This window comes from Microtus oregoni, unplaced genomic scaffold (assembly GCF_018167655.1).
Source record: "Microtus oregoni isolate MIOR12 unplaced genomic scaffold, Mior012 000000F_ref0000247, whole genome shotgun sequence".
In the NCBI taxonomy this organism is placed as follows: domain Eukaryota; kingdom Metazoa; phylum Chordata; class Mammalia; order Rodentia; family Cricetidae; genus Microtus; species Microtus oregoni.
The window spans coordinates 25,587,661-25,609,692 of record NW_024543059.1 but is presented as its reverse complement, the minus strand read 5'-3'; the positions used below and the strand labels follow the sequence as shown (position 1 = coordinate 25,609,692).

Here is a 22,032-nt window from a genome sequence, read left to right as displayed (position 1 = left end):
ACCTCTAGAATAAACGTGCAGGTAGGAAATAAAAAAGTCCCAGAGGCTCATGTTTTGTCTTGTCTTTTAATCTGCAGCAGAATAATCTGGTCCTGATTCCTCCGAGCTTAAGCAAGATGATCCAGATGGCTGGAGAGATTGCAGACGGCATGGCGTACCTCAATGCCAACAAGTTTGTCCACAGAGACCTTGCTGCTCGGAACTGTATGGTGGCTGAAGATTTCACAGTCAAAATTGGAGGTGTGTCCTTTGCTTTCCTGATTGGAGCAGAAACCAAGCTCGAGGTGCTTTAGGGCCTTTGCAGTGATTAGATTGCCCCTGGAGGGGTTTTCAGTATGCTCCAGAGGTACAATGGCGTGTCCTGAGTGCAAAGATGCATATAGTCAGTGTGATTGGCTATTCCTAGCTCTCATCCTGAGAACCCCTTAACATGGTGGTCCAAATAGGGTAGAATGTGAGTTACATAAATAATCAGGACAGTATGCTTCCTCTAGTAATTATGGTTTGAGGATAAAAGTCAGCATCCAATCCCCCCTCAAGTTCCTTAGCTTACAAAGAACGTTGTCTCTAGATAGGCCCGTGAGGGTCGCAGGAGGCAGTGCCCCTATGGTGAAGCTCCTATATGGGGTAATGGTGATGCTAAGGTAGGTATATCAGTCCACAGGAGGTGAGAGGAGAGCACGGCTTAGTTTGACACACTGGTCGGCTCAGAGGTATCCCCTCCTCTCCTACTACCAGAAACGTCCCAGGATCTTCGTGTAGGCTAGTTAAACACTACCACTGAGCTGCATCCCCCAGTGGTAGCTCCAAGCTCTTGACCATTCTGTCACACATAGCACTTCACACCATGACCTTAGCTGCCCAGCCTACCTGTTGACCCTTTGTTGCTACCAACATAAAACTGTGATCATAAAACCCTGATTGGGCTGTATTTCCGGTCACTGGCTAGAGACTCTGCGTAACCTTCCAGTTGACTAGCTGTTGGCTTTGAATTTTTGTTTTGTTTTTGTTTGATTGGTTTTGGGTTTTTTCTTTTTGGTGTGTTTTGTTTGTTTGTTTAAGACAGGGTTTCCCTGTGTAGCTTTGGAACCTGTCCTGGAACTGACTCTGTAGACCAGGCTGACCTGGATCTCACAGAGACCTACCTGTCTCTGCCTCCCGAGTGCTGGGTCTAAAGGTGTGTGCCACAACCGCCACCACCATCCCCGGCTTGGCTTTGTTTTTGACTTTTAATAATTAAAAAAATTAAAAAGAAGATAGTGACAAAGTTGCCTAGGAAACTACATGCATGTGCCAGGCCTTTACCCTCCTACTGTGGTAGGCCAGCAGTTCAGTTCATACCATGTGTTCCTCCTGAGAAGGAGCAGAGAGGCAGTAGCAAAATCTCTCAGCCACTGCCTTTGGCCACCTCTTGAACATGTGTTCTAAAAAGGTTTTGCTTGCCTCAACCCTTGCAGTGATTTTTTTTTTTTTAATGAACTTTTTAGTCTCGTAAGTGAGCAATGAACATCTTCTCTACAGAGGTACCCAGAGTAGAGCTGTCCGTCTTCATTTTGCTTTGATTACACGGGTGTTCGCATGCAGCCGTTTTATAGAGCTGACATCAGTCACTGGAGTTACTCAGAGTCTTGTGTCCCCCCCCCCCCCCCGCCCCAGCATATCTGTCCCTGGACTTGCACACTCAATTTTTGGAACCCTGGGAACCCAGCTTGGTGGGCAGCTGCCAAGAGGCAGCTCTCCTGCCCCAGAGTTTCTAGATAAAAGTCATCCTCTTACCAGCCTCTTGTGATCCTTCCTGCTTGTTATTCCCATAGTTATGCGTGGGGAGGGGACCCTGTTTTACATCTCAGAGGAAACCACTGTGTTCCTGAGTAACCTGGAATGGCTGCCTTCCATTTTGGGGACATGTTTCTCCACCTCTGAAAGCATGAAGAACCTGGTGTAGACAGCAAGCCAGTGCCCTTGTCCTCATCCTATCCCGGACTCCATGCGCCCCCCCTCAGCACAGGCAGAACCTCAGTTAAGGCTGCTTTCGTCCCACTTTGTTTAGAGTAGAGAAAAATTCTTGTGTTTCTTGCCATTTTAAGTCCAAATCAGTAAGAATTATATTTGCTGTTTAACCATACGGCGTATTTATGAGGATAGTTTGTCTTGTACTTGTGATGTTTTTTTTTTCTTTCTAGACTTAAATCTTGTGTGTGTGTGTGTGTGTGTTTAGGAAGGTAAGGGTTGTTCTGTTTTTCTTCTGCGTTTAGGAAGAGAGATCGTTTTCTAGAATTCCCCTTTTATGCATGTCAAAGCAGATTTTCTCATTTGCATGTCGCTGGATTAATTCAGGGATGAGACTTGAGCACTTCCTTTTTCCTCTTCAGGCGGGTTCCTCAGTGTCCCCCAGTGCCCCCATCTCAGGGGATGACACACCCTAAGTCTGTTCACCGGAGGCAGCCAGTCGTTTGTAAACAGTGCAAGTCAACAGTGTTGGTTAACATCCAAGAAGCCTCGTTCTGGTGGGGTTTGCTCTGCCTTTGTGACCTCTTTGTGGCACCACTTAGAGGTGTGACGGGACATTTTTAAAGCAGAGCTGCTCTTCCTCCCGGGAAGGAGAATGGAAGGGTTTATGTGAGAAAGGGGTGGTGGTGTGATTGAGTGGAAAATCAAAATTTGATGAAAACACAATAATGCGAGATTATAAAGCCAGCCTGCCATCAACCATTGTTATGTGACACCTTCAGGAGACTCAGAAAGTGGAAGAAATTTTCAAAAATGAGTGGGAGTATTGTGTTGGGAAAAGGTGTTGGGTAATAGCTCCAGGAGCCTGGTGAAGAGCATCTCACCCGCTCGCTATGTCCTTTCATCTTCGTGAGTTGTCACTCCGAATACCTTCTCCCCTGTTAAGGGGTGAAAGGCCTTTCCCTCAGCAGCAGAGCCGTGCTACCAAGTCAGTGAGGTTCACATCTTCTAGTGTATTTGGTCAGGCTTTAAAACTACGTGCCACTCATCCTTGGTCTGCACAGCATATAGTTTCTTGATAAACCATAATATTCAGTAATTTGCAAACTGCCTCTCACTTTAAATGAAGAACCAGATTATAAACTATTGAGCCCAGAGATGTCTTTAGTTGACTGATCTTGTCCTACTATGTCTACCTTATAAAATTACAAACGGTCATGCTAAGCCTCTTCAAAGTGCAACAAGAATGAGTCTTGCCTTGAATGTAGAGGAAGGCCAAGGACCCCTGCTAGGACAGCCACATCGCCTTTGCTGCTGCCCTAAGACCTGGTCAGCTAAGTAACTGCATCCTCTCTGCACCCTCCAGATTTTGGTATGACACGAGACATCTACGAGACAGACTACTACCGGAAAGGAGGGAAGGGGCTGCTGCCTGTGCGCTGGATGTCTCCCGAGTCCCTCAAGGATGGAGTCTTCACTACTCACTCAGATGTCTGGTAAGAAAGTTTCCCCGCATGGCTAGCCTGGACCCTCTAGCTTCTGGTTCAGGCTCCTGGGTCCTACTCTTCCTGGTCTCCGTTCACTGTCACTTTATTACCAGCCTGAGCGCAGCGTTCAGTGCTCCCATAGCTCTTTATCTTTGAGATTCCTGCGTGGAGTCCATTAAAACAAAAGGGGATTTGTGGGACTCCAAGGCATGTGTAGAATCAACATTCCCTTCCCTTTTTAGCTGATACTGATTTTTCTAAGGAATAAAGAAATGCCAAACGTCTAAGCCTTCGCTTCTATTTCTCCTGCCTGTTTCCCTCTTTTTCTCACTCTTAGGAGGTTAGTACTGTGTGTGTACTCCTGCCTCTCCTGCCTCACCTGCTTGAACCTTCAGATCTCAGGCAGTGCCTTATTTAAACCCAAAACTTCAGGGTCTTGCTTGTGGTTTCCTGTTGGTCCCATCTCTTGTCTGGCACAGACGTACCCCATGGACGTCCATCTCTGCTGACCCAGAGCATCTTCCTTAGTAATAAAAGCGTCTGTGGTGGATGCACACCGGCCAAGGGGTGCTAAAAGTTCTCTGTAGTACTGTTTACTGCGGTTCCTTGGAAACGCTGTTTAGAGGTCATTGGGTTCCAAAATACAACTGGAGTTCTTGGCAGGCGAGAGCTCTGGCACGTCCCCCTCCTCGAATGTCAGCAAGTGTCTTGGCTCTCCTCTCGGGAGATCCCGTTGCTGTTGTGTTACAGAAAAGGTGGTTGTTTACTCCAGCCGCCGATGACCGCATGGAGGAACCATCCCAGTAGTGACTGACATCATTATTTTAGCCTCGTGAACCTTTCCCTGTCAAGAGCCTTGCATCTTATTTGGAAGACAGGTGCAAATTGGAAATAGCATTTGAATCCGACCCAGCACAGCCTGGTTGTTTCCCGACGCAGGGATGAAGCCCGTGCTGAAGTTTAGCCCATCCGAGGTCACCTCTTCTCTGTCAAATCAGAGTACTCTGCTCCGTGTTGAGATGAGGTGGCAGGAGAGGGCACGCCTAGGGCCAACACTTGCATCTGTTTGTTCTGGGCTTCATGCTTCTCGAAGCTCTGAGGTCAGCTTGCGGGGTGGGAAAACAGAGTCAGCATAAGAAATAAAAGTGAACTCTCCCTCAGACTCCTTCTGCCCCAGTCCTGGGTAGCAGCTGTCAATACAAGCTATAGCGAGGGGCATGCAGCGTGCTCCCTGCCGATCTCCACTCTGAGTACACAGCCGTTACAGACCAACAGGAAAGGCATTTGAAATTTGTTCCCCTGAATGCTAAGGCATTGACAGTGCTTTGGATATTTTCTCAGCCCAGCCTTTGAGCATACATCTGAAGACAGCAAGGACATTGGAATCTGTAAACTGTTTCTCAGCTCTAACTGGAGCTGTGCCTCTTAGGAGAATGGCAGTCATTTTAAGAATGAATTCACAGTCATAAGACAGTTGTTCCTCAGTAGGCAAAAATTCAAAATAATTTCAAGGAGTTTCGTTTAACTTTGTAGGAGACCTTAGCAACATGGCATCAGGAGGGACCATCAAGTCAAGCCAAGCCCTGAATCCTGTCTACTACAGTTATCACAGCTGTTACTTGCGCTTCTGTGGAAATGTTCCAGGGACCGGCCCCTCCCTCAGAAGGGCAGGCAGGCCAGCCTGTCTCTAGACAGCTTTGTTCTCTCTTGTTCTGTGCTGTGTCGTCACCTCCTCCATGTTAGCAGACTGGTGTGGAGCACGGGGCGGCGAATGGGGTGCCTGAGAGAGTTAGTCTGGAGCCATGCTGAGTCCTTAGAAAATGTAGTCAGTGCTCAGGGCCAAGCTAACTGAATGTCTAGGAGCCTGAGGGGCTCCAGGGAAAGCATTAGAAACAAGGGAAGTTGGCCTGGAAGGAAACCTTGTCAAGACCAGCCTGCAGTTGACAAAACAGAAAAACCATATATATCATTGCTTTGTCTTGGGCCGTATTTCAGACATGAGGGTGAGCGCTGCAGCCTCCAAAGGCTATCTCTGATGTGGCTACGTAGGCTGTGGAAGGCAGGGTCCATGACTGAAGTAGAGAGGAAACCCATTTTTCTGAGCCCAGGGTTTTCAGAACCATGATTTCACTGCAGAGAGGCTTTTTTGGATCTTTTGTACTATTGGAAGACTAAATCTTAGTCACTGCTAGTTCAAAAGAACCTTGGGTCTGACTGCTAAGGTTCTATTTCTGTCTTAACATTGCTTGGTATCAATTTGTACAAAAACCTTTTGTTCATAGAAGGGAGCTGAAGCAGCAAAGCCAAACATTATGATTCAATCAGAGGTTTCCTGCTTCAGCTTAGGCTAAGTGGAAAATGCTGGCCCCAGGCTCTTCTGTGTGCCCCCATAGGGTTTCCATCCCACGTTTCGTGTTGACTTGGCTTTATTGCGTTAACACAGCCCAAGTGTGAGAGCAAACAGGCCAGGGAGAATTTGGCAAAGGCAGGGATTCTCTCTGAGGTGTATTCACGCTGCAGTTGACAATATCAGCTTGTTACCTGTCTAGTTTCTGCATGCATGGATCTCCCATAGTCTGATCGGGGCAGACACACACGGTAGAGTTCCTTCACTGCTCTGCCTGATGAGTTTATACCTCAGCCAGCATCCCTACCAAAGGGCTCTTTGTTAACTGTGACAGGCACCGTGGACCAGTGCATCTCACCCCAGTTCCCTACCTGACGCAGCTGCATCCCCAGCCAGTGGCTCCTAAGTTCTGTAAGGGATGGGTTTTCATTTTCCTTGTCCGAGTCAGGATCCTACAGAACTTTTAGATATTCCAAGAGCCAGCTCCCTGCACCACACCTGTCAGATCAGAACTGCTCTGGGGAGCCCCGATATTCATCGATTTTAAGAACTCCATGTGAAACCCTGTCTCAAAAAACCAAAAAAAAAAAAAAAAAAAAAAAAAAAAAAAAAAAAAAAAAAAAAAAAAGAACTCCATGTAGATCCTCCTTTGCAGTGGTGTGGAGAACCATTAGCATAGAACTCTCTAAACTGTGACGAAAAGAATCCCCTAAGGAGATAGACGATGTTTAGCTGTCCCAAGCGAATGACCAGACTGGGACCTGGCGCTGAAGTTGAAACTGTGTGAGGGATGCTAGACTCCCTGTAACCTCAGCTGTCTCAGCCGTGCCTCCTGGGCTACAGTGGCCCTACAGGGAGCATCAGCAGGGACAGAGAAGGCCAGGTATCCCACACTTAGTCAAGTAGCTGGTTTGACACACAGAATGCTGTCACCACATTGAGGACACCTTGTCAGCACCGGGGGTTGGAGAAATGCTAACAAGGAACGGGATACGATCCTGCCCATCCTTTCCTTAGCTACTCATGTTTTGTTTCTCCCATAGGTCCTTTGGGGTCGTCCTCTGGGAGATTGCCACGTTGGCTGAGCAGCCATATCAAGGCTTGTCCAACGAGCAAGTTCTTCGCTTCGTCATGGAGGGCGGCCTTCTGGACAAGCCGGACAACTGCCCTGACATGCTGTATGTATTTCCTGAGCCACTTAGGATTAGTAACTCCAGAGCCATTCCCTCTGTTCCTGTGGGTATAGGGAAGCATTAGAAGAGAGTGGGCTTATCTTTATTGCTGGAGATAAACTTGTTGGTTCCCTGACTTTGTGCAACGCTTTATTCCCATCCCATGTTCCTTAGTCCCCCAGTGTTGAGTGCTGATTGGCACTTTGCACCGTGGTTTCTCAGCCCCCCCCCCCCCCCCCGTCTCTGTGAAGTATGGGACAATAGCAATCCTGGATCATCTTTTCCATGAACAATTTAATTTTTAAAGCAATAATGCAACAGTTATTACTGTTAAGCCAGATTTAAGAGCTCTCCCAAGCCCTTGGCAAACCTGACAGGTCTGTAGAGCAGGTTCACACGGAGCTTTGTGGTCAAGAGTCACTCTCTTGCACTAAGAGTCTAAACCTCAGATAGCCCCAACACCAGGTCACAAACCATCTGCTTTCTGCTCTATCCCTGTGAGTCGCATGGACCAGAAGCAAGGTTGAGCTCATCCTTCTTTGGGCATACTCTCCTGTGCACACCCCCCTAGGGTGTTGGCAAAATTGTTGTCTTGTCTCTGCTTCTGGTAAAACAAAATCCTGCAGCAGTTAGAGTTATCATGTGATAGCAGTATACCCATGGTACCATGTATGTCTCAGTGTTTGGTCAGCGTGGCTTCCAAAAATGCCTCCAGGATAATCAGCTTACCAGGAGAAATATTTGCATCAGCTCCTAATTTGGGTTCCATTGCTTTTGCGGTGAGGCAGCTGTTACAGTTTAAAGAGCAGAGATTCTCACTTTGTGGGTAGAAAGAGAAAAACAGCCATTAAAGGGCTGCAGTCCTGATAGAATCCTCTTGAAGGCACCCTCCTACTAAGCTCCACCTCTTAAAGGGTCCCCAGTGTTGCCAAGCTGGGGACAAAACTTTTCACATATGGGCCTTGGTGTAGGGCATTCAGCATCCAAATATTATTTGTAGCCTCTTCAGTAGAGGCTCACTGGATCAAGAGAATGGTCCTTCCCAGAATGAGTCTCCAAGGGGAATAAGAAAGTATTCTGATTGGTTCGTCGGGTACAGGTTGGTAGCAGGGTACCTGTTTTTGATGTACGCGCCTTAAGGCAGGGCTCAGCTGTTGTTCTGTGTCTCGGGGGTAAACATCAAGGGAGGTTCCCACTGATTTGTCAAGACCAGTGTAGGAGTTTTCTAGAAACGCTTTTCAAAACAGGTTCAGCTTCACTTGTGAAAGAATGCCGGGGAATTGCCAGGTTTCTTTATGTCTGTACAAAAGATACCTGCCTAGTCTTTCTCAGCAGCAAAGCACAGTCTTGCATGGAGCCTCAGATGGTGAGATGAGGTACAGATGTCCTGGGTGTGTGGACAGTGGGCAGGAACGCCACACAGAGGGGCTAGGGACCGTGCTTAGGATCCTCGGAAGTTGAAGTCAAGGTGTGGGCCAGCCTAGTCCCACACGAGGCACCATCGGATGGTGTGCAGGAGTTAGCGCCTTGCAGTTGCAGGACTGAGGTCCGGTAGGAACACGGGTGTGTGTCCTGCACCGTGTAAGGCTGCGGCTCCTCTGTGGACCTCCACAAAGACTGAGGAAATTTCTCTCACAGACTGGAGAGCGCGTTTGTGGTGCTGTGGACTCTCTGCTCACTCTTTCTTACCCCTCAGCTCTGCCACAGTGGTACAGTGACACAGAAACCAGCACGTGTAGAACCTTTGAGAAGGAGAATGTAGCCCGGGTTGCCTGGTACTCAAGACAGTCTTCCTGCCTCAGCAACCCCCCTGACGCAAGCTAGCATGACAGGCTTGTTGTGTCAGTGGTGCCCAACTAAAACTTTATATATATTTTTTTTATGTTAAAATTTGAATTTCTCCCATTTCCTTCTCACAGAATACTCCTGTTTGGGGTTGGTTTGTTTGTTTTGTTTTGTTTCCTCCACAACTGTGTGCAACTGTGAAAGCCCTCTTAATTAGAAGGGCCTTACAAAGTGGAGTAGGCAGCAGGCTGTATTGAGCCACTGGCTTGCCCATTGCATGCCCTGACGTCTTCAAAGAAAGAGTGCTGCCTCGGTGTCCTTTCTCAGCTGACTTCAGAAGGTTTACACGATGCTGGGGTACTACCAAGAGCAGCTCTGGGGGTACTAAGTGCTGCTCATGGCACCCCCACAACTTTCTTTTACCTCAGTGGTACGGCAGCACTCATCCTAGTGCATTGTGAGATGAGTCGGTATTTAGGACAAAGTTTAAGGGATGCAGTAGGCCCCGAAATTTGCATGAGGGTGTACCACGCCGGCATAGATTTGGATACTAGAATTCATAGTGTTTCACAAGCTGAGAAACAGTTCAAAAGGAGCAGGTATGAGTCGTGTTCCTGTGGGGAAGGCTGGTCACAGGAGAGGCCTTGTTTTTGTTCTTTTTTTTTTTTTTTTTTTTTTATACTGGGACAAACATTATTCTCAGAAACTCACGGGACTCCTGAAGTTGATCCATCTCCAGCTGACTGGACTTTTTTTTTTTGTATGAATTTAATATGCTTGGGAAGCGGCCACCTGCCATGGGAAAGGCAGTGGACTTCCTGTTCCCAGCCTAGAATCAGGAGGAAGTTTACACACAGAGGCTGTTCCGGAGTGTGAAGTGGTTGACTCGGGAGGCATTTCTGCTTTGCCATTCAGAACCCCCTTGGCTGATTTGTCTCTTTTCTAAGAAAAGAACAGGGTAAGGGAGACAAGCTGGCTTCAGCAGGGGGCGTGAATCAGAATCTGCTGGGGTACTGATGAGAAGATGTGCTCTGGGAAATAATTCTTTTGTTGCAGTAAACGAACACCCTTGAGAGAGTCGGAAACCTGTTGGGTCTCACATGTAGAGGAAGGGCTTCAATTGTGTGGTTCTGAGGCAGGAACAGCCCTCCCTGGCCATGTCATGGCCTCGTTGTGCCTGCATGTGAACCAGGTTGCTTCTGGGTAGCCAAGTGTCCAGCCTTGAGTATCACAAAGTCTTCTAGCCTTAGAGAAAAGGCTGCCATCAAACCCCAGGGTGTCCTGAACTGAGTGTCAGCACCATGACTCAGCTTGAATTAATCTAGCAAGTACTGAGATGGGATCAGGATTGTGGTTTTCATGTTTAAATTGTATATAAAGCCCATCATTTATCCTCATTATCCCCCTGTTTAACAAGCTGTCTTATCAGGCTATCTTTGAACCACCAGCCCACAAATAATGACCCAAAGACTTATTATTAATTATGAAAGCATGGTCTTATCTTAGACTTTTTCCCAACTAGCTCATATAACTTACCTAACACATAATTTTTTAATCTATCTTCTGCCACGTGGCTCGGTTATCTCTTCTTAGTCCAGCGCATCTGACTTGTCCTGAGTCTGCTAACGAAATCACAACCCTACATTCTTTCTCCCAATTCCTCCCTTTCTGCCTGGAAGTCCTGCCTATTCTCTCCTGTCCAGCGATTGGCCATTTAGCTCTCTATCTTGTCAGAAGGCACCTTAGGCAGAGACACATCTTCACAGTGTAGACAGATATTCCGCAACACCCCTGCATTTCGGTGTGCCTTGCACACAAATTTGTCAGTGAACCCTGCTGAGGTCAGAGGCTAGCCCCAGAGTTCACGGAACCTGGAGACCCTGAAACAGGTCCCAGTCCTAGTGCTCAAGGATGGGATGGTGATTTGAACTTAGCCACAAAAACTCAGGTGCCAGAGCCATTTGTTCCAGTAGCGTCTCCACAGCTCACACGCCACGTCGTCAGGATTCAGGAAGGAACTTGAACTTCAGCTCAGCGTCACCAGCTCAGATGAAGCTGAGATATACTCAGTCCAATCTGAGTACTTTTGCATTTTCCCTCTCCCAGATTCAAGCCTCCAGGTTTCTGGGAATCCTGGGCTGGTGTTGTAGAGATAAATTGTTTGAGTAGGATCCAGATAGGCAGATGACAGTGTCTGCCCGGTGAGTCATGGCATGAACCTGGGCTGTATAGCATCCCTCTTCAGGCCCTAGGTGAGAAGTAGCCCCTAAAACAGACTTGGCTGTTTGGGGATGCTAGAAGGAGATTCACTCAGCCCTGTAAGACCTTCTTAAAGTCTGATCACTGGGTTGCTACAGCACTAACACTCAGCAGCAGGCATGCTACAGACATGAGCTACCGAGCACATCTCAGCGTGCCAGTGGCCTGTCCGGCTCAGGACATGGGGTGTGGCTTGGGGATTCGAGAGCCAAGAGGGGTATGGAAATGACAGTGTGCATATACTCCTAGGATAGATCTTTCTCCGTGGAAGCTGTTTCGAGATAGGGCAGGACTTCCACCTGAATTTCTAGGGGAGAGTCGGGTATATACCTTCAAAGCGGGGCATGCTCTGTAAACCGCGGCTCCCACTCACTGGAGCCGTCCAGTGGCTTTAAACTGTGCTTTTTAGAAGAAGCATTTCACCAGTTTATTAATCCCAGAGTCTACTGGAGAGTTTTCTCATGGAAAGAGTATAAAACAAGGTCTTAAATCGCACAGAGCAAAAAGACTTCCTTTTATGGGCAGCGCTGGAAGGACGGAGTCTGGAACGACTTAAAGGAGACATCACATGGCTTGTTTGTGCTGATGTCACCGCATCCTTGCTCTGCTGGTGGCACCTCCTCAGCCCCCACCCCCACCCCTGGCCGCAGGGCATGGAGCCAGACATATCTCATGTTCTTGCCCCCAATTGCACTTTTCTATTCAGGGATAAGCCTGTCAGCCAGAGAGGAAGCCTGCAGCCCAGCCACAGAGATGAGTTCCTTGTATTTACGTCCCATTTTGATTAATTTTTTGGGAAATGATGGGGACATGGGAGAACCGGCTTCTCTGCCACCTAACCAGAATAGGCCAATATGCTACCTAGCTGCAAACCAAACCCTCCCATGAGATCTGGCTGTCTGTGGACTGCCAGTAGAGGGCAGTCTCCTGGTGGGACCATGGTTACTCTTGTTCAGGTAACTAAAGCATGGCTATATTGTTCGACAGAGAGCCTCATTCCTACTCCTTCTCACTAGCTGTGTGACTTTAGACAAATTATGAAATATTTTGGTTGGTGCTTTCTCCTTATATATACAGTGAGGTGCTTACAATTTTATCTGGCTCTTGAGAACTAATGTGGGCCCCGTGGCCAAAGCTCTTACCTGCAACCTGGCTGGCATGTACCACCAGGACCATCATTCAGTCCCATTGACAATAACTAGTTGGCCTTGTCATTGGTCTAGTTTGTTCTCCTCTGACACAAGAATTGGCCATTTTACTGGGTAGGTTTTTTTTTTTCACCACCAGAGAGATAGATGGTAAATATTGTTGTAGGGCTGTACGCTAAACAGCCTTTGTTTTAACTACTCAACCTACAGCAGATCTTAAAAACAGCGACAGGTAGAGCTGGGTGGTGGCACACCTTTAATCCCAGCACTTTAATCCCAGGCAGAGGCAGAAGGATTGCTGTGAGTTCAAGGCCAGTCTGATGTACAGAGCAAGTTTCAGGACAGCCAGAGCTACACAAAGAGACCCTGTCTCAAAAAATAAATAAATCAAAAACAATCAAAAACAGCCACAGATGATATATAACCAGCTGTGCTCCAGTAGAATTCAATTCACAAAAACAGGCTTCAGGCTGCATCTGGCCTGGCTGTAATTGGCTTCCCCCTGGACCTCTAGACTGCTTAATTCTGGATGGAGCTACGACCTCCAGCTCACCTTTGTCCACCCTCTCTTAAGGTTAGTGCCCTCCAGCTGGCCTGACTTGCCCCAGGACTTCTGAGGTAGCTGGCCAGATAGGCAGTAGTGCCTTTTTCTCCATGGACCACTTTAGACCTACCTGTGGCTGCTTCTGCATGGGTTTTCCCCTCTGGGATTATTTGCAAGGCCTATTGTAAAGAAGTGACCCAGGGTTCCATCATTCAGCCCGACGCAATGCTAGAGGCCAGTTTGGGATTCTGTGAGATTCCTGCGTATGTAAAGTTCCGTTTAGTGGATCTTAGTGTAAGGCCTCTGTTGAGGCAGGGGTTTTAAAACAACAGAATTTCCTTCAGGGACAGAGGTAGAAGGTACTTTGGTCTTCTGCTCCTGTGGATGAAGGCTGGTTGGTGACCCCTGCTCAGGAGCGTGACCACCCCTGGACTTACTTTCTCCGTGTCCTGTCCATCTGTCAAAGCTTGGGTGCAGCAGTCTCTATATCTTGGGTACCAGAACCCTGACTTGACTAGGGGCGTCCAGGGAATGAAAAGAGGACACGCACATGGATGTCGAGAAGCTGGGTTTGGTGGACTGGGCGTGTTTTATACAGATGAACAAGAAAACAGGGTTCGTGTATACAGCCAAACAAGGAGGCAGGTTTAGTGTGTCTCTGTAGGAGCCGTCTCTGCAGGGAAACAGTCTTCAGGTCATAAATTCCCAGCGGGAGAAAGTGACACAACTGTCTGCACACCTACACACGCTGTCAGCGTTTGCACTCAGACCTCAGGAAGGCTTTATCATCTCCGAGCGCCTCCCGTGGAACTGGGGCATTGGGATCGTGTCAGCAGCACACCCTGACTCAGGGCTCCACTTGCTCCAGGCTTCCTCTGCTCTCCACACCCAGGCCTTTCCCGGTCAGGGTGGTGGCTGCAGGAGCAGCCTCCTCGTCTGTCATGGATGGCTGCTGGTCCATGTGACTCAGGGCTTTGCGGAGGGTTGTGACCTGTGGGAGAGATGGAGGCGCAGCACGGGCTCCCTGTATCCTTACCTGGGCCTTGCGTGTAGAAGAAACTCGTGCTCTGGGCTTTCCCTGATTTGTTGCGTCTGACTTGAGGTTTCTATTAGGACTCTCCTTGCGGGCAGCCTAGATCTTGCGGGCAGGGCTCTGCCTTCATGGGGCTTGCAATAAACAGGTGCTGGCTTGAGATAGCAAGCTTGGGATGTGTGGTCCTTCTGTCTGGCACCCCTGCCACCTCCTTCCTGAGGTGACTACCAGGAGTCCTCTAGTGCCAGGAAGAAGCTTAGAAATATCTTAGGTAGGGGTGCAGAGGATGATGGGTGTCAGGGAAGCTGTGGTCCTCATTAGTGGGAAATGGGGCTTCCTGATTCTAGTTCTGAAACCATGGCTGGAAGAGGTGCTTCAGACAGAAAGGAAGTTGTTGTGTGTCTTGGCATCACCACCATTAATATGACCCTGTCACGGTAGACTCTGCGTGAACCAAAACTTGAAGTGAGTTTGGATTTGGCACTGTGGCTGGGCCTAGGTTCTGAGGAAGATACATGGCAGGATGCCAGAGGCATCCAGATGAGAAGCCAGGGGTGCAGAGGTGGTACAACTGTCTGGCCCTTTCTGCCCTCAGCAAGAGGCCTCTTGCGTCTCATGCCCTTTCTTTCTCACCCTTAGGTTTGAACTGATGCGCATGTGCTGGCAGTATAACCCTAAGATGCGGCCCTCCTTCCTGGAGATCATTGGCAGCATCAAGGACGAGATGGAGCCCAGCTTTCAAGAGGTCTCCTTCTACTACAGCGAGGAGAACAAGCCTCCTGAGCCAGAGGAGCTGGAGCTGGAGCTGGAGCTGGAGCCCGAGAACATGGAGAGTGTACCGCTGGACCCCTCGGCCTCCTCCGCCTCCCTGCCTCTGCCTGAAAGACACTCAGGACACAAGGCCGAGAATGGCCCGGGCCCTGGAGTACTGGTTCTCCGCGCCAGTTTCGATGAGAGACAGCCTTACGCTCACATGAACGGGGGACGCGCCAATGAGAGGGCTTTGCCTCTGCCCCAGTCTTCGACCTGCTGATCCTCAGACACCGAAGCACGTGCAGACAGTGACGTGTGCGCCCACTCGGTGGGCGGGGAAAGCAGGTTGTAACAATCTATTCACAAGCCTCCTGTACCTCAGTGGATCTTCAGAACTGCCATTGCTGCCCACGGGAGAAGGCTTCTCTGCAGTAAACACATTTGGGACCTTCCTTTTTTCAATATGCAAAAGCAGCTTTTTATTTCCCTACCCAAACCCTTAACTGACATGGGCCTCTGCAAACCTTAATGACAACACTTAATAGCAACAGAACACTCGAGAATTGAGTCTCCTCATTCTCTGCCTTTTCTCTCTCTTCTGCCTTCCCTCTCTTTCCTCTCCCTCTCTTCTTCTTCCACTTTCTCCTTTTTCTGCTTCACAATGGAAAAATGTTTGCCGAAAGCCCAGCTGGGAAGCCTTTTTTTTAAAAAAAAAAAAATCAGATTGACTTAGTGGCTATCCCTGGGGCTCCTCCTCACCCCATACACACCTGCCTGACACCGTAGGTCTTTACAAAAAAAACAAAAAATACAACAAAAAAAATGCACACACTGAGATGGAATTTTTTACCTGTATCTTTAACCTTTTTAGGGTCATCTGAAATTTTCAAAAGGCCATTGTTCATCCATGGTTGTTATCATTTTCATGCTGCCAAATTTTGCCAAAATCCTAATTTTTTTTTTTCTCGCGTGCGCTCCCTGCGCTGATTTCCTTTTGTCCAGAGGCATGGGGTGAAACTTGTCATCATCAAGTTGATAGCAGCATTTGAGAGACACCCTGGCGCGCGATGTCTCCGCTGTGCCGCGCTCTTCTAGCCCACACCCCCCTGGGTCTCGTTGTTTTGCGACAACTAGGTTATTGTTTGGGAGAACTGGGCAAGATGGGATTTGCCTTCATTGAAGAAGAGGAAGGCTGAGCTGGCTCCCCTCTCCTACGCCACCCACAGCACCCCAAGAATTCTGGAGGAGACGGTCATGAGTCAGCCTGAAGGTCAGGTTGTGGGTCAAGGTGGTCCTCATGCCAGCCTCCTTCCCCTTCTGGCCCCCAAGGGACGCAGATGCGAAAGGGTTCCAGGGATGCAGCCCAGCTGTTGATGCAGATATGCAGGGGAGGGATTGAGACACCGTAGCAGCAGGAAGCAGCGCAGGCAGTGGATCCAAGTAGTCTAAGCTTTGAGATCGTCTCTGTTAACTAGGACTTCTTCATGGTTCTCTCAGTTCTATGTCAGACCATGAAACATTTGCATACACATCGTCTTTAATGTCACTTTTATAACTTTTTTACGGTTCAGATATTCATCTATACGTCTGTACAGGAAAAAAAAAAAGCTGCTATTTTTTTTTTTTTGTTCTTTGTCTTTGTGGATTTAATCTATGAAACTTTCAGGTCTCCCCTCTTCTTCCTTTTCGCTCACTCCGGGAACCTTCCTGTGCTCTGTACTAAAGTGTCATTTCCCTGCCTCTCTTCCAGTGACTGATGCTTCTAGAACATAATTTGCCATGAACTGTTGGATGCCTTTTTATAAATACATCTCCCTTCCCTGCTCCCTGCAGCCCCGTTCATTATCTTCTAACCCATAGGTTCTGTGGGCGCAGTGCTGGTCAGGGACCAAGGAGGAGGGAGACCAGGACCCAGGTACTGCTGGGCTCTACTCTCATTCCCACACCTCTCTGCACACAACATTGGAGTCTGTTAACCCTGCAAGACACGCCTCAAACTCAGGTCAGAATCAGAAAGGTCAAAAATCTCACACATCCTGGGTTAGTGTTCATAGTTCCCATTGTTGAAAGTCACGCCTTTGACGTCACTCTTTGTTTTTGTTTTGGTTGTGACACACACATAAATATTCATTTTGGAATACAAGAGCAGTTTTAACTGCAGACAGTAGGCATTTGAATTATTATTTTTCTATGGATATTTAATCCTTCTGTCACACACACACAAACACACACAAAACAAAAACAGCTGCCAAGTCCCCAGGACACAGCAGAGCATGGCCTAGCGGTCCCTCTGCCATCACCCTCACCAGACCGACCTACCTACCTGTCCTTAGAACCAGAATGTCTGAATGGGTGACCTCCGTGTGAGCAAGGTGCAGGGTACCAACACCCCATGGCCAGAAGCAGCAGCCTCAGTGGCCTTCTGGAGCCCATCCCCAGGTCCGAAGGCCTGAGCGGCAGGTGGAGCAGAGCTGACCCCATGGTAGCCTTGGAGTCCTTTGCTGTTCCTTCGTCGCCAAAATGACAGACCTCTGGGCTAAGGGGTCTTGTTTAGTATTAACACTTCTTACCAGAGTGGCGGCAGCCTGAGAGTTGCTTCTGGGATGGGAATGTTTAAGTTAGGAGTAAGAAGAAGCTGGGAGAAAATGACCGTCGTTGCGACTGGAGATTAAGTACAGAAAAGAAAGCGCGCGGTTCTCTGGCTCATCTGTAGTTCAGGCTCACGGCTCTCACTAGCCTCTGCCCCACAGTGTTTCCCCCTAACAAAAGAGAGAGAGAAAAGGAGAAAAAAGTTTATAAAGAAGGTATTACACGTAGAAATTTTAATTTATTTTGTGATACCTGTTTTAATCACTGTAGAGAAGCCCCCATTATAAATTTAAATACTGAGGAAAAGAGGTATGTGTGTGTGTGTGTGCGCGCGTGTGAACACTCGCGCACTTTGGATGGGACAGTTTTTGTTTTGGGGGTGGGTGTTTTGTTTTTCAAACATTTATCTACCTCACACTTATTTTTCATGTGTGTATATACTTAAAAAATACATCTCACACTTCTCAGTACCGACAATAGGCCAATGATACTGGTAACCTCATATACACCACAGGCCACATACCAGGGGGGAAAGAGAGGTCAGGCTGGATTCTGGGGTCAAAGCAACACTAATTCACTCAGCCTCCCCCACTCCTGTCCAAAAGCTCACTTTTCCTGGGGCTTTGGTTATTTTTTTTTTCTTTGTCACCTGGTTCCCTCAGAGGTTTCCCTGCTTTTAACCCAGCACCCCCACATGAGCCCAGAGCACACCAGTGGAGGGATCCCTTGCCCATCCTCAATTGCCTGACTTCAGAACGTTATAGCAATTGAATGACCGACATCTATCACCCCCAAGAGAGGAGGTATTCCCAGATTTTTGAGGGCTAAGGCACCCACACATAGGTTGTTGCAGAGTCCCAGTGTGTGTGTGCATGTCGGGTGCCCTGTTGGCCCCCTCTGCTGCTCTGTCGAGGCCTACCCCATAACAGGAGCATGCCACCATTGCTATCTTGCATTGGTTTCTCTCAGAGGTACAGCCCTGTCAGCCGTTGGAGAGCCCTGCCCTTAACCCTGCTTCTGAAAGAAGGCCAGTATGATAAAGGGGGCAGGACCAAGTGTGCACCCCCTGCAGGCTGCTGTACTTTCCTCTTCCTCCCTGCACCCCCCAGGGCTATACAAGGCCTGACCAAACCTCCTCGAGGCTGGACAGCCAGTGGTTGGCACTCAGCCTTCCCTGTGCATTGCCTCTGTCCATCCCATCATTTTGCTGCTCATTGGGGTGGATGGTGCACTCCTCAATTCCAGCAGCTGCTCTCTCAGGCCCTGGGGACTTTAGCTGGGAAACACAGTGGAGGATACTTCCCCAGTGTGGAGAACTGCCTAACAGTTCAGTAAGTTCAGAGTCCTTTTCCTCCTGCCAGAATGCTGGGAGATACTGTTTGATCAGGGTTTTCCTCTTCTCCACTAGGGCATCCCATGGTATAGTGGCCTCTCCTCTTTTGCACATACCTGCCGGTTTCCATGACTGGATATCTACAGATCATTCAGCTGGTTTTAAGGGTTATTTTTTGTTTTGTTTTGTTTTTAATTGTCTAAGTTGTTGGTGGTGTTTTAAGTAGATTTTTTTTTCTTTTAAGTAGAGAGAAAACACTTAACAGTGTAGTACCCACCATAACATGCCCCAGAAACACTTCAGTAAAAGAGAAGTCTGTTTGTATGATGGTACGGTCACTTTGCTGGACCGACTCACCCACCTTGACTATTGTAAGGCATCATGTATCCACAGTTCTAGCCTAATTTCATGCTGATTTTTCCTGCCTCTTCCTGATGTTTCTCTCTATATGCTCCAAGTAATCTTACCAAGCTGAGTTGTGGCCTTTTTCATGCAACCTCCTTTCCTGGCAGCAGCTCCCACTGCTTGAAGTCACGTGAACCACTGAGGCGCGTCACTGCTGTGACGTGAACATTAAGGTCTTCTCCCACACGGCCCTTCCTTGAGGCAGCAGGAGCTGAGTTGTGGAAACACAGTCGAACCTGAGCTGTGTGAGACCCGCACTATCCCATCTCCTTTCAGGAATGTCAATTTCGTTTAACTCTTAGTCGGAAGGAGGCTTCCTCCTGGAACATAGAAGACTGTTGAAGGCCATCGCTGGCCTCTCCTTACGACAGTTCAGTGGTAGGGAAAGCAGCTTCCTAAGACAGCAATCATTGTGAAAAGAGCAGATGGCTGAGTGTTTGGTATGCAGTCGTGTTCTTTGGATGGGCTAACAGATGGATGAGCTCTGTATGATGCCAAGTTCTAAGCCAATGTGTGCTCCCGGAGCCTCTTTCTTAACAGCCCACCTCTGTTGGCAGTGGCTGTACCTGAAGCAAGCAGGCTGCTGTGGCAAGGTCACGCTAAGCTCAGATGGGTGAGGAGGCTAGGATGTTTACCCAAGGTCCTCTGTTGTCATTGTTGGGTCCTCTCAGAATGGCCACACAGTGTTGAAGGTAACTCCTTTCCTAAACATTGGCATCCTGCAGGTGACAATTCCACCCTGTTGATATGTTTGGCCCATTTTAACAGTAATGAATTTATGGTTTTGGGTTTTGGGGTTTTTTTTGTTTGTTTGTTTGTTTGTTTGTTTTTTGGTTTTTTTGTTTTTGCTTTTGTGTTTGTCTGATGTCTTCATTTCCTGGGCTAAGCAGCAGCATTGGGAAACCTGGACCAGAGAGATCCACTCCTTACGAACCAGTGATGATGGTCAAACTTGATCACTCTGAACTAGGTGGTGTTACAAATTGAGAACTTCAAGACAGGATGTTTGTTTAAAGTGAACCTCTCTTGCCAGAGGTGCTGAAGATACAAACCTTGAACAGGGCAGGGGGTCTTCGCTTAAGGCCTCCGGCTTTGAAAACCGGTTGGTTATTTAGAGAAACAAACATTCCTTGATGGAATGACGGGATGACCGGGCAGTAGGAAGCGGTAGGAACTGGGACCATGACGTGAAGAGACTTGCTGACAGCGTAAAGGGCTTAGAAGAAGCATGAATCGTATTTGGACGTGATGGTTTCTGAAGGCGTGAAACCGCATCGAGGCTGTGGAGTCATCGTGGGCATTTGGTTTCAGAGAATAAACTTAGCATCCTGCTCTGGAAACTTCTCGCAGAACTCAGACTCCATCACGCTCACCCATTGGGTTGTCCGTCTGGGGCATGCTAGGGTTTTATTTTGTTTTGTTTCTGTGAGGACTCATAATCACTGATTTGTGTGTCCACGTGTGTCCGCATCTTTCCAGTAAACATCGTTTTTTAAATTAGTCACTCATTTTCGTTTCCAATCGGGCTTCTAAGTCCAGTAGATTACGGGTAGTCAGTTGACGAAGATCTGGTTTACAAGAACTAATTAATGTTTCATTGCATTTTTGTAAGAACATAGAATAATTTTATAAAATGTTTGTAGTTTATAATTGCCGGAAATAATTTAAAAACACTTTTTTTTCCCTCTGTGTGTGCAAATATGTGTTTATGGTCTTTTTTTTTGACACTTGTTCACTAGCTAGCTTTACAATATGCCAAAAAAATACCAAAAAAAAATTTTTTTTAATTCCCCCACCCCCACCCTGAATCCAAATGGTGGTTCACCCTCTTTCCCACATGCTATGTGCTCTAGTTTTAAAAAAAGAGAAAAAAAAAGGAATGACAGTGGTTTTAAAAGTACTTCTGTATTCTTCAGTATCTTGGTCATCTTTTAGTGATCGTGTCGCGGTGGAGTGTAGCAACCTGAACAGTTCAAAAAGTACCAAAAGCCTTGCTGGCCATGAAGTAGCAGGATGTGGTCACCCAGCAGTGTGGCATGGTGTTCACGGTGGCATCTGACTCACGTGGCTGGTGTTTGTTCTAGCTCTGCAATGCCATGGAAATGGGGGGGCTTCCGGACACAGAAGGCGCAGCCAGTTGGCTCGTGTGCTTCAGAGCCCTGTGATGGCTGTGCCTGCTTGTACTTAAGGCTGGATGCTGAAGGTACATTTTCCAATACAGAGCAAACCACAGAAACCACAACATACCCCCCCCCACCATTTTTTAAGAGTTAAAATCCACTTTTTTTTTTTTTGACACCCACTGCATTATTGGCCGTGTCTCTGCAGTTCCAGAAGATACCACTGCTGGAAACAGCTGGAATTGTCTAACTCTACAGGAAAAGGGTCTGGGAACCATTTGTGGCTTGGGTTGGATTTGGTTTTTCAGTTTCTCTCGGATGTCGGGCATTGTGCAGACATGTACGCAGGTAGGACAGATACCTGCCTGGTGACATCACCTGTCTGCCTCCTAAGCCAGTGAGGTTGGGTGAGAGGTGTGCCAGGGTTTGTCTACCTCTGGGTTTAAAAAAAAAAAAAAAATCAAAAGGCGTGATGGAACCGATGCATTGCCAATAATGTATTTCTGAGTTTTCTTGTTAAAAACTTTTCTTAAAAAAGAAAAAAAAAGTTTTAAAAAGATAACAATATGGCCAATTTGTTACATAAAATAACTTTCTGTGTATAAATTATTCCTAAAAAAGCCCTCTGTTTATATTTAAAAAAAATCAGTAGATGAAAAAAATTCAATGTTTTTGTATATTCTGTTGTAAGAATTTATTCCTGTTACTGCGACATACTCGGGATTCTTTACATTATGAAAAAAAAAAGAAACTTTGTCTATTTTGAATGGCTGAAGCTAAGGCCACTTGAGTTTCTTATTACTCTGCTTTTTTCTAGTAGTTAAAGTACCACATGGGTTAAGTTAAATAAAAGAATTCTGTATGCACCTTTGTCTCCAAGTTTGTCTCCCCTCTGCTCGGGAGAAATCCACCGCTTCATCGGGAAGCTGAACTTCTCGCGGCGTGTGTTCATGAGGAAACGGTCGGCGTGAAAGCATTGCGAGTCTCTGACAGCTGAGCTTCTCTGAATGTAAATTGCTGTTGAGCTTGGAGCAGCTACTGGCTCGCCATTAAATCAGCTAGAAGAACATTAGAATACATAAAGTGCAGTTTTCAGTCCTGGTTTCT

The 22,032-nt window shown here is 47.5% G+C and overlaps 1 protein-coding gene across 2 annotated transcripts in view; it reads left to right on the top strand.

Moving 5' to 3' along the window:
• The window catches only part of Igf1r (insulin like growth factor 1 receptor), a 274,877-nt gene extending 253,092 nt beyond the window's left edge, over positions 1-21,785 (top strand). The window contains exons 18-21 of one of the 2 annotated variants that reach the window (XM_041660522.1): positions 81-240; positions 3,317-3,446; positions 6,828-6,962; positions 14,365-21,785. In XM_041660522.1, coding sequence (XP_041516456.1) covers positions 81-240; positions 3,317-3,446; positions 6,828-6,962; positions 14,365-14,758 — 819 coding nt within the window. In that variant the 3' untranslated portion in view covers positions 14,759-21,785. Of the gene's footprint in view, positions 1-77; positions 241-3,316; positions 3,447-6,827; positions 6,963-14,364 lie in introns of both variants that reach the window. The other variant, XM_041660514.1, reaches the window with a different exon arrangement.
• Positions 21,786-22,032: the final 247 nt, after the last annotated feature.